Below are 13,223 nucleotides of genomic sequence, written 5' to 3' on the forward strand. Positions count from 1 at the left end.
TTTCTTTAAGATGTACTGTGTGCCTTCTGGCTACTGCTGCATTCTCCGCGAGTCAGTATCTGTCCGCGGCCTAGGGGTTGGGGTGGTGGGACACTGGGGTGTCATCTCATCGTCGTCTGTTTCCATTAGAGCAGGCAGCTCATCTTCTCCTATGACTGCCCGCCTCGATGTTAAAGATCGAGGTTCGTCGTCTGCTGTGGCTGATGTGGAAGGTTTGCTTAACTGCTGAGCCTCGTGCATTTTTCTATCATACAGTTCTTTGTAAGCACTCAAATCATCTTGCAAATATCCCCTAAACCTACGTACCCTCTCAAAATTAAAGTCATACTTTATCATTGCAGCGAAAATCTCACGCAGTTGCTTCACGTTCATTTTGTTAATGAATTTGGTTTTGATTGTTATCTTTTCCTCTTCCAATTGCACCAGCTCTTCATCTATCAGTTCTTGGTCATGGGATGCCAAAACCTCTTCAACATCATCTTTGTCAGCTTCCACAAGCCAAACTCACGTTGTCCTTACTTCGTTCACCACGATCAAAACGCTTAATTATGTCCAGTTTTACGCTAAGTGTAACACCCTTATGAGCTCTTTCAGGCTTTTCCGACACCTTAGAACTCACCTTGCTAACGGCTGCTCAATGCAACGTGTTTAAGCAATGCTGGCAAGAATGCCGTTCCGAATCTGGGGGAGAGTGGCTGCTCGGGGCACGCTGATTTTTTTCGTAACAGTGAAAACACCTTCTGTTAGCGAAAACAGGGTACTAATGTAGGTCTTTCGTAACAGTGAGGTTTCGTAAAGCGAACGTTCGAAAAGCGGGGGACACCTGTATATAATATGTCCTCTGACTATCCACACCCAAGGATATGAAATTAATTCATGGAGTCTGAGAGACTAATTTCTTCAAAACTACTAGAAAATATTCATATAAACTGAGTCACTTTAGGAAAAAGCATTTCATAAAGAAGAACACACTGTTATAAAGCAGGTGTAATAACTATTTTATAAACAAAAAGCTTACATATGTACACTTTTTACAGTACAAAAATTGTCAGATGCAACTCACAGTATATCTTTGCATATCAACATTACATTTGGTCTGCCTAAGTGACAAGAAAAATCCCTGAAATGCTGACTTCTTAAAATAGATATATGTTCACATATATAAAAGAAGGACTGCTGCCAAGATTAAGGATTTGGTGAAATGTTGTAGATTTAAAGTCAATTTATCCGATAGAATCTGATCCATTTTCTAAGCCACATACCTGGAAGATTTTGGTTGAAATTTACAGTGACAACTGAAAGTAGTTCATACACTGTTTTCTCCGTAGATGGAAAAGTGACTCCATGGAGGGAAGATGAAATACCCAGTACCTTCCTACCATTAAATCTTCAAACAAAATTACAAGGCATTTCACTAGAGTTGCACTTCAGTATTTGGTGAGTAATATACTCTTTTTCAACGTATCACAATAGAATTCAAAGTTTGATTGTGCAATCATGATTAGAAGTTTACAAAATGCCCAGAATGGTTTACAAAGATTTGCATAATCTATTTAAAATAACAGAAGCAATGAGTTTTAAGTACATTTTCTGTAGAAAAATAAATAGGAGTCCAGATTTTCTTGTAAACTTCAATTAGAGATGATCTCATTCCTTAAGCAACTTTAGTGAAACACTTTAAATTAGAAGTAGTTTTATAGAACCTCTATAATGCCTATCTCACAGCTGGGAAACAGAGGGGAGGGGAGAAATAGTGGTGTTGATAGAACAGAGTGGTCAAATTTGGGGGAAACAAATGTACAGTTCGCTAAAATGATTTAATATATTAAGAACACTGATTTCTCAGAAAATCTTATAATCATATTCCCCCCGCCGCCCCACTGAGCAATGCAAACTGGATCTCCTTATATATAAACTTGGTTTTTCATATATTAATCACTTAGTAATTGAATGCATGTGAACAGAAAGTGGTGAGTTAAATGTGGACAGAGCTATCCATCAAATAATGGTCTAAAGGGTACATAACTTTGTCTTTGAAAAAGGGGCAACTTCTCATTTCTTTCCATGTTAGGATTTCTTCAGTGAGAATAAGACATCATATTCAAGACCCTATTGGAAATACAAAGTCTAATTTCTGATGTAACTAGCTCTGAAATCAAAGTCTTATTTAAACTTTGGACTAGCTGAACAAAATCATCTTCCTACACAGGCTTAGAGGGAGTGAAAAGCAAACTGTAAAAGAGTAACAGAGGGGCTAAAGGGGCCCCCTAAATTATCTATCACAACATGCTTATAGCTAACATGCAAACAGAATGTATAGTAACTTGACAATTTTGACTTGGTATTGAACTGTCCCAGAGCAATGTTATTGGCTACCTACAAACACCTTTTGGTGGATCAATCTTCTAGTTATGTTAACTCAATACTGCAGATAGTCTAATTGACTGGTGATATTCAGTTAGTTGTTTTTTGACCAAACAAGTAATGATTAAGGACAGGCATTTTCAACAGCAACAATGTCATCTGTAAAACATAATCACCTTAAATTTCTTTGTTGAAAGAAGGCAATGCAGTAATTTTGAGTAGGAAAGACCACTAAAATGGAAGTATTTTGAAAAACAAATCAAAAATGGAAAAGGATTAGACAATTTAAAACTTCTCAGCTCTTTGTAGATCTGAACAACATTTCAAACAGTTTTGAAGTTCATATTCCTCAACTTGTCCAAAATTAATGCAGAACATTAAATATCACATACATAAATTAAACACATTTACAAAGGCACCACTCATTATTTGCTCATTATTTCTAGCACTGTAAGAAAAAATACACAAATGAATGCAAATTAATCCACAAAATAAAGAACAGTTTATCACATGTAATATATTTTACAATTACTTACTGAATCAAAAAACAGACAGTGCAGATCAAATAAGCTGGAATCTTAATTAGTGAAAGGGATAGTTATATTGTAAACCTTTAATAGCTGCCACTGAGACTGGAAGAATTGTGCAAAAATTGGTTCATGCTTATTAATGAAGTTATCGCCAGAATTTAATTGAACTCTGTCATGTGTTTGGTTGATACATAGAAATCAGAAACTATCCAAGTTTGCTAAAAAAAAACAAATTGCAAAGCACATTTGCTGTTGACCCTGATGCACAGTGATATTTTCCAATGCATTAAGGATGTATAGTTTCTGAGGTTGGATTGAGCAATCAATAAACATCGGCTTGGAAGACCGAAGTGCAATTTGATGACTGGATAAGCACCATTACGAGAAAATAATAGTGTGAACATAACCCTCACCACCCACCCAACAATCCCTCCCACATAAATTAGTAAAAATAATGTGCATATCAAATCCCTGCAGTATAAATAAATGCATCTTAAAATGTTCCTGTGGTTAACGGTCAGTGACTCCATCCCATCAGATGACTTGCCTTAGCTTTTTCTGTCATTCGTCGCATCCTTCCTGATCTTGATATGCCAAGATTCAAGGGCTCATCAGCTGGTATGAAGCCATCATCAGAATCATCATTGTATAAAACTGTCCTTCTGCCTTGGTTTCTAGTTCTAATTGTGGTACATTTATTTAATCCATCAACACACAATTCATCTTCATCAAACCAGTCGTCCAACAGTCGTGCCCGTTTATATTTGCTTGTTGGTGTGGTAAATTTGAAGCCTTTCTTTCTCCTCCTCCTCCTTCTTCTTCTTACTTCTACGCTATTTTTTATATTTCCTTTTGCTGTTGACTTTCTTCTCACAATCTTGCTGTAATCGTGATCTCCTTCAACATGATCTTTATCGGCCCCTGAAATGGATTCTGGCCCACATTCAGATCCTGGGCCAGATGTGGCCGATGCACCATTGTCTAATTGTGTAGCATAACTCATCCCCTCTTGGTTTGTACTCTCCAAGTCACTTTCTTCTGAGTCACTCATTAACTTTCTTTTAGTGGAACTACATGCTTCATGACCATTAACTAAAGAACCAATGGACGATTGATCTGAAAAAGAAACTGTAAACCAGTTTAATTTCAATAACATGAATACCCTAATGCATTCCATACTTTGCAAACCCACTTTACAATTTTGTGGTAGGTCATTGTCTGAGAACTACAGCCCAGAAGATTATTTTATTGAGACTGAAAAGAAGAAGAGTTCTTAGAACGTCCTCATTTTTTAAGCAGTAATTTAAACTACTTTCAAAACCATCTGGAAACTTGGTACATTTTTGGAAAAGAACTTTAGGTGAATAGAGATCTTTAGTTCTTTATAAATAAAACTGAATGGTTAAGCAGAAATGCTAATATCTTGAGTTAATTATAGAAAATTTAAGTCAATGGCAGCCTCTTCAGCTCCTTATGTCCATGCAATGTGCAAAACTAATCTCACCTACCAGCAACACACACAAAAAATGCTGGTGAACGCAGCAGGCCAGGCGGCATCTACAGGAAGAGGTACAGTCGACATTTTGGGCCCGGACCCTTCGTCAGAACTAACAGAAATAAGAGATAGTAAGAGATTTGAAATCTCTTTCAGTTAGTCCTGACGAAGGGTCCGGGCCCAAAATGTCGACTGTACCTCTTCCTATAGATGCTGCCTGGCCTGCTGCGTTCACTAGCATTTTTTGAGTGTGTTGCTTGAATTTCCAGCATCTGCAGATTTCCTCGTGTCTCACCTACCAGCAACAGGTTTGCAACCTGCATGTCACAGCTGGGCACTTAATAAATGTGGCGAATACCACCCTTTTAGACAACGTGTTACACACCTCTACCACATATTCTCTATTCCTTCTATCAAATAGTTAAGGGTAATATGCAAACACAAGAAAATCTGCAGATGCTGGAAGTTCAAGCAACACACACAAAATGCTGGTGGAACGCAGCAGGCCAGGTAGCATCTATAGGAAGGAGTACAGTCGACTTTTCGGGCCTTCGTCAGGACGTAAGGGTAATAGATTACTTTTATTTATTTTATCTAGGCTTCTCAATTTTCTACAGATTGATTAAATCTCCCCTCAGTTTCTTGTGCTCAAAAATAAATTACTAACCAATGGGAGGAGCATGGAAAGATGGTGCCAGTGTTTTTTGCAGACCCAGGCAACTTCTTTCAGTTCATCCACAAAACAGTTTATTCTTCTTCTCTACTTTCCTTTATTTTCAAGGTGGTTTGAGATCTGTTGGAGTCCGTGATTCACAGGTCAAACTATGGTTCTTCGAAAGTGATGGGTTTTTAGACCGGCTGTGCAGCCTAGTCTTCACTGTTTCCAGGAACATGCGAAGACGTGCGTCCTCAGGGAGTGGCTTCATGGATGACCCGGCTCCTCACCAATTTTGCCAACCAAAGACTGAAACATCAAGACAGTGATGTTGCTAACAGCCAGCTGCCAGAAGGACCACTGTACTCGAGCGATCCCTCTCTCTCATTTGATGGAGAGTGAGAGCCTGTCGGTCTTCTAGATGGGGGGGAGGTGTCTTGGAAGAGTGACACATAAGATTGTAATATTGGAACAGCGAGCAGGAGTGATCTCTCTCTCGTGGAGTGTACAAGTTTTCTAGCACATAAGCATTTACAATCTGTACAGATGTCTTCAGATGAATGCCTGATCTCCAGCTGACAATGAGTCAGTTCATCTGAACTATTGGTCGCAGTGCCAACTCTTAGCGGCAATGCCTGCCAGAGCTTCAGATCAGAGGGTGGGCAGCTCAGCAGAGGCTCACACTAAATCACTGACCTTCCGACCATCTGCTCATTGGTGAAGCTGGTCCCTTGCCATGCAGCCAGGAACTGAAAACTCAGCAGGTAATTTTCAGTTCCAGTGATTGAGACCCTGCTGAGAATTTTCACTATAACTGTTGGACTCAGGAAAGGGAAGGGTCTCTAGCTTAACCTAGGACTTGGAAGTGGGAAGGAAGTGAAGAAAGGACAGGGTACGAAATTCGAACATCTATAATTTTAATGCTTCCACTTTTTCCTTCCTATACAGAATATTTAATGTTGTTAAAAAGTTTCTACTTAAAATGAAGCTATCTTGCCTGAGGAGTTCTGGATCACTTCGGCACTGCCTATAATATACAGTAGCTGTTGTAATAGTAGATAGCTGACAGACAATTATGTGGTACATCGACATAGGACAGAAACATTGGAAAAGAGGAAAGTCAAGTCAACCCAAGTGATTAAAAAAAATGATCATAGAGTTGAAAACCTTGTGTTCATTTTTCTTTTAGTAAGGAATGCTGCTTGAGTGGCAGAAGCGGGACTCATATCCTTGTGGGAAGGTTTGCTAGTGCTGCACCAGGGAGAGGGTTAAACTAGAGTTGCAGGGGAATGAGAACCAGAGTGGCAGTACAGGTCGTGGAGTGGTTGTGGGGAAAGATGTTGTTAAGCTTACATACAAAGACAGGCGTCGAAAGGTTGAGTATCGTAGGAATAATGTTGAGTTACGTCGACTGCATTACAAGGAGTATTGTGGGTAAGACGGAAGAGCTTAGAGCATGGATCAGCATGTGGAGTGTTGCCATTAGCCAGATTTAGTTGCAGGAGGGGCAGGACAAGCAGCTCAATGTTTTGGACATGATGGAGTGGTATAGATTGAAGTGTGGAATTCCAAATCAGGGAAGATGTCATGGCAGTGCTAGAACATGACAGACAGGAGCTCATCCACTGAGGCTGTATGGGTGGATCCGAGGAATAAGAAAGGGATTATCACTTCAATGGGATTATACCTCCCAACTGTCAGAATCAATTAGAGGAGCAAATTTGTAGAGATTGCAGACAGTTGTAAGAAACATACTTTATACTTTATTGTCACCAAACAATTGGTACTAGAACATGAGGTTGTGATAGTAGCTAATTTTAATTTTACTCATACTGACTAGGGCTCCCATATTGTAAAAGGACTGGTTGGGATAGTGTTTGCCTGATGTTTTCAGGAAAGCTTTTATAATCAATATATTAAGGTCCCAACTAGAGACAGCTCCCGATGTGACTTCACCTGTGAGTCGGCTGGGGTGATATACTGCGTCCGGTGCTCCCGATGTGGCCTTTTGTATATTGGCGAGACCCAACGTAGACTGGGAGACCGCTTTGCTGAACACCTACGCTCTGTCCGCCAGAGAAAGCAGGATCTCCCAGTGGCCACACATTTTAATTCCACATCCCATTTCCATTCTGACATGTCTATCCACGGCCTCCTCTACTGTAAAGATGAAGCCACACTCAGGTTGGAGGAACAACACCTTATATTCCGTCTGGGTAGCCTCCAACCTGATGGCATGAACATCGACTTCTCTAACTTCCGCTAATGCCCCACCTCCCCCTCGTACCCCATCTGTTACTTATTTTTATACACACATTCTTTCTCTCACTCTCCTTTTTCTCCCTCTGTCCCTCTGAATATACCCCTTGCCCATCCTCTGGGTCCCCCCGCCCCCCCTTGTCTTTCTTCCCGGACCTCCTGTCCCATGATCCTCTCGTATCCCTTTTGCCTATCACCTGTCCAGCTCTTGGCTCCATCCCTCCCCCTCCTGTCTTCTCCTATCATTTTGGATCTCCCCCTCCCCCTCCAACTTTCAAATCCTTTACTCACTCTTCCTTCAGTTAGTCCTGATGAAGGGTCTCGGCCTGAAACGTTGACTGTGCCTCTTCCTCGAGATGCTGCCTGGCCTGCTGCGTTCACCAGCAACTTTTATGTGTGTTGCTAGAGACAGCGCAAATTTAGTTTTCCCATGAGACAGGGCAGGAGTCAGGGGAACACTTTGGATCTAGTGATCACAATGCCGTTAGTTTCAAGATAATTAGGGAGAAAAATAGGACTGGGTCCTCTGGTTGAGATTCTAAATTGGAGAAAGGCCGATTTCAATGGTATCAGAAAGGACATGACAAGTGTGGAATGCAACAGACTGTTTTCTGTCCAAGTAAAGCTTGGTAAGTGGGAGGCCTTCAAAAGTCAAATTGGAGCACAGACTTTGTGCTTTCCTGTCAGAATAAAAGCAAGGCTAACAGGTTTAGGGAACTTTGGTTTTCTAGAGATATTGAGACCCTGCCAAAGCAGGTACAGGCAGCAAGAAACAAATGAGGTACCTGAGGAGCACAAGAAATGCAAGATAACACTTAAGAGGGTAAGCAGGAAAGCTAAAAGAAGGCATGAGGTTGCTATAGCAGGCTAGTGAAGGTGAATCCCAAGAGCACCTGCAGATATATTAAGAGCAAAAGGATAGCAAGGGACAAAATTGATCCTCTTGAAGATCAGCGAGATCTTCCATCTATGCAGCCAAAAGACATGGGGGAGATTTTAATGGACTTTTGCATCTGTATTTACTCAGGAGACAGACACAAAGTCTATAGAACTCAAGTAAAACAGCAGTGAACTCATGAACCACATACGGTTTTTAGAGGAGGAGATGCTTGTTGTTGTGAGGCAAATTAGGGTGTATAAATAAAATAAAATAAATCCCCAGGGTCTGATAAGACATCCCCTCACACCTTGTGGAAGACTAGTGTACAAATTGCAGGAGCCTAGCAGAGGTATTTAAAACACCATAGCCACAGGTGAGGTCCTAGAGGATTGAAGGATAGCTAATGTTCTGTTGATTAAGAAAAACTGGGAAACTGTAGGCCAGTGAGCCTGTTGTCAGCAGTGGGTAAAATTATTAGAAGGTATTCTAAGCAACCTGACTCACTGTATAAATATACAGATCGACAAGGCCTGATTACAGATAATCAACATGGCTTTGTGCGTTCGAGGATGTTACCAGGAAAGTTGATGAAGGAAAGGCAGTAGATGTTGTCCAAATAGACAGCAGTAAGGCCTTTGAAAAGGTCCCACATGGGAGTTTGGTCAAGAAAGTTCAGTAGCTTAGTATGCATGATGAGGTAGTAAACTGGATTCAATACTTCCAGTGGTTTTTGACTTACCTCCCTCTGATGCTCCAAATTAGACTTTTGTCAACAGTCACCCACATTCCTTACCAGTGGTATCACAGTTATCCAATAACATTAGGAATTGCAACACGTGAAAAGTTAGTGTAAAAGTTACTTGATTGCTGCACATTCTACTTTTTTTTTCTTTCTTTTTAAATCTTTTTATTGAATTAGTACACAAAAGGTAAACCATGTAGAAAACTAAAGTTTTTGTTTTGTCATGTGCAGTGATAAGAGACTGATCTAGAGTAACAAAAAGCTGGTGGAACTCATCATGTCAGGCAGCATCTATGGATGAAAATAGGCAGTCAACATTTTGGGTCTTGTTGAAAGATCTCCATCCAAAATGATGATCTATTTACTGCCACGGATACTGCCCGACCCATGAAGTACCTACAGCCTGTATAACCGTAACAGCATAGTTAGCTATTTGCCCAATGAGTCTGCTGTGCCATTCAATCATGGCTGATTTATTATGCCTCCCTACCCCATCCTCCTGCCTTCTTCTTGTAACCTTTGACACCCATACTAACCAAGAACCTATCAACCTCTGCTTTAAATATACCCAATGATTTGGCCTCCACAGATTCACCATCCTCAGGCTAAATAAATTCCTCCTCATCTCTGTTCTAAATGGATGTCCCTCTATTCTGAGGCTGTGCCCTCTGATCCTAGACCCACCCACAAATGGAAACATCTTCTGCATATCCACTCTATCTAGGCCTTTCAATGCTCAATCGGTTTCAATGAGATTTCCCCCCCCACCCCCCGCCCATTCTTCTAAACTCCACTGAGTACAGGCCCCAAGCTATCAAGCACTCTTCATACTAAATTGGCAGGGTGGTGGGAACTGGAGTGACAGGGCTGAGGATGGGGCAATTGGTATACAAATAGATACAGTGTGTAGTGAGACTGTGAGGAAGGACAGGCAAATGACAGAGCAAAATTGCAGTCAGAGATGGGCTGAAGTGTAACATGGGGGCAAAATCAAAAAGGGCAATGAACACATAACTAAAGCTGTTATTATTTGAATGCTCACAGTATATGGAATAAGGTTAATTATCTTGAGGTGCAGTTAAGAGACTGGCAGATATGACGTTGTGGGCATCTCTGAGTCATGGCTGAAAGAAGATCATAATTGGGAACTTAACATCCAAGCATACACATTGTATCAAAAGAACAGGCAGGTAGGCAGAGGGGGTGGCGTGGCTCTGTTGGTAAAAATGAAATCAATTCTTTAGAAGGAGGCGATACAGGATTGGATGATATAAAATCCTTGTGGGTAGACATAGAATATATTTAAATAGGAGATCAATAATTTCTTGATTAGTAAGGACATCAAAGGTTACAGGGAAAAGGCATGAGAATGGGGGATGAGAGGGATAATAATTCAGCCATGATAGAATGATGGAGCAAACTCAATGGGCCAAATGGCCTAATTCTGCTCCTATGGTCTTATTCCAGTGAACTTCCTCTGGGCCATCTCCAAAGCCATTTCTTAGATAAGAGGCACAAAACTGCACACAATACACCAAATATTGGTCTGACCGATGCCTTATAAAACCTCAGCATTGCATCCTTGCTTTTATATTCTAGTCCTCTCAAAATGAATGCTAACATTGCATTTGCTTTCTTTAGCACCAATCAACCTGCAGGCTAATGTTTAAGGAATACTGCACTAGGACCTTGTACCTTGTACCTGCAATTTCTGAATTTGCTCCCCATTTACAAAATAATCTATTTCTTCTACCAAAGTACACGATCATACACTTTCCTACACTGTATTCCATCTGTCACTTCTTTGCCCATTCTCCTAATTTGTCTAAGTTCTTCTGCAGACTCCCTGCTTCCTCAACACTGCCTGCTCCTTCAGCTATTTTTGTATTGTCCGTAAACTTGGCCACAAAGCCATTAATTCCTTCATCCAGATCATTGACATACAACATGTAAGAAAGCAGTTCCAAAACTGACCCCCTACGAACACTATTGGCAGCCAAACAGAAAACGCCCCCTTTATTCCTACTTGCCTCCTGTCAGTCTGCCAATCTTCTGTCCATGCTAGTGTCTATCCTGTAATATCAAGGGCACTTATTTTGTTAAGCAGCCTCATATGCAGCACCTTGTCAAAGGCCTTTTGAAAATCCAAATTCAGTTCTACTGGCTTCCTTTCTCTGTCCTGCCTGTAATTTCCTCAAAGAATCCTGATAGATTTATCATAGTTAAAAGCATTTTATGCACACACTTTGCAGGCAACCAGCTCAATACAACTGGTCATGACAGAGAATCCAGGATGGTTTGTTGCCTCCCAGGTGCCAGGGTCAAGGATGTCTCTGATCGATTGCATGACATTCTGAAGTGGGAGGGTGACCAGCCAGATGTCATGGTGCACATCGGTACCAATGACATAGCAAGGAAGATTGAAGAGGTCCTGGACAGTGAGTACAGAGAACTTGGTAGGAATTTGAAAAGCAGGACCTCAAGGGTGGTAAACTCAGGATTGCTACCTGTGCTAGGTGCCAGTGAGGGTAGGAATAGGATGCTCTGGAGGAGGAACAAGTGGCTGAGGAACTGGTGTAGGGGGCAGGGTTTCAGATTTCAGGATCATTGGGACCTCTTCTGGGGCAGGTGGGACCTGTACAAGAGAGACGGGTTACAATTGAACCACAGGGGGACCAATATCCTTTCAGGGAGGTTTGTTAGTGCTATTGGGGAGGCTTTAAACTAGATTTGCAGGGGGATGGGAACCAGAGTGCCAGAGCTGACAGTGTGGCTGGGGTGAAAATAAATGATATTGAAAGTTTAAGCAAATCCGCTGATAGAAAGGTTGTGAGTGGTGGTAAAAATCTTCTGAGGTGTATATATTTCAATGCTAGGAGTATTGCGGGGAAGGCGGATGAGTTGAGGGCGTGGATTGACACGTGGAATTATGATGTTGTAGCAATTAGTGAAACTTGGCTACAGGAGGGGCAGGACTGGCAGCTTAATATTCCAGGGTTCCGATGTTTCAGATGTGATCGAGGCAGAGGAATGAAAGGTGGGGGAGTAGCATTGCTTGTTAGGGAAAATATTACAGCAGTGCTCAGGCAGGACAGATTAGAGGGCTTGTCTACTGAGCCCTTATGGGTGGAGCTGAGAAACAGGAAAGGTATGGCCACATTAGTGGGATTGTATTACAGACCACCCAATAGTCAATGAGACTTGGAAGAGCAAATCTGCAGAGAGGTAGCAGGCAACTGCAGGAAACATAAAGTTGTGGTGGTAGGGGATTTTAATTTTCCATACATTGATTGGGACTCCTATACTGTTAGGGGTCTAGATGGTTTAGAGTTTGTAAAATGTGTTCAGGAAAGTTTTCTAAATCAGTATATAGAGGGACCAACTAGAGGGGATGCAATATTGGATCTCCTGTTAGGAAACGAATTAGGGCAAGTGACGTAAGTCTGTGTAGGGGAGCACTTTGGTTCCAGTGATCATAACACCATTAGTTTCAATTTGATCATGGACAAGGATAGATCTGGTCCTAGGGTTGAGGTTCTGAACTGGAAGAAGGCCAAATTTGAAGAAATGAGAAAGGATCTAAAAAGCGTGGATTGGGACGGGTTGTTCTCTGGCAAAGATGTGATTGGTAGGTGGGAAGCCTTCAAAGGGGATATTTTGAGAGTGCAGAGTTTGTATGTTCCTGTCAGGATTAAAGGCAAATTGAATAGGAATAAGGAACCTTGGTTCTCAAGGGATATTGCAACTCTGATAAAGAAGAAGAGGGAGTTATATGAAATGTATAGGAAACAGGGAGTAAGTAAGGTGCTTGAGGAGTATAAGAAGTGCAAGAAAATACTTAAGAAAGAAATCAGGAGGGCAAAAAGAAGACATGAGGTTGCCTTGGCAGTCAAAGTGAAGGATAATCCAAAGAGCTTTTACAAGTATATTAAGAGCAAAAGGATTGTAAGGGATAAAATTGGTCCTCTTGAAGATCAAAGTGGTCGGCTTTGTGCGGAACTAAAGGAAATGGGGGAGATCTTAAATAGGTTTTTTGCGTCTGTATTTACTAAGGAAGTTGGCATGAAATCTATGGAATTGAGGGAATCAAGTAGTGAGACCATGGAAACTGTACAGATTGAAAAGGAGGAGGTGCTTGCTGTCTTGAGGAAAATTAAAGTGGATAAATCCCCGAGACCTGACAGAGTGTTCCCTCGGACCTTGAAGGAGACTAGTGTTGAAATTGCGGGGGCCCTGGCAGAAATATTTAAAATGTCGCTGTCTACGGGTGAAGTGCCAGAGGATTGGAGAGTGGCTCA

The 13,223-nt window shown here is 41.3% G+C and overlaps 1 protein-coding gene across 2 annotated transcripts in view; it reads right to left on the reverse strand.

Annotated features, from left to right (window-relative positions):
* Nucleotides 1–984: 984 nt before the first annotated feature.
* Nucleotides 985–13,223, reverse strand: part of brwd3 (bromodomain and WD repeat domain containing 3) — a 302,860-nt gene continuing 290,621 nt past the window's right edge. For both annotated transcript variants that reach the window (XM_072270315.1, XM_072270314.1), the window contains exon 40: nt 985–4,022. In XM_072270315.1, coding sequence (XP_072126416.1) covers nt 3,412–4,022 — 611 coding nt within the window. In that variant the 3' untranslated portion in view covers nt 985–3,411. The remainder of the gene's footprint in view (nt 4,023–13,223) is intronic.

The sequence above is a fragment of the Mobula birostris genome, chromosome 10 (genome assembly GCF_030028105.1).
Source record: "Mobula birostris isolate sMobBir1 chromosome 10, sMobBir1.hap1, whole genome shotgun sequence".
NCBI lineage: Eukaryota > Metazoa > Chordata > Chondrichthyes > Myliobatiformes > Myliobatidae > Mobula > Mobula birostris.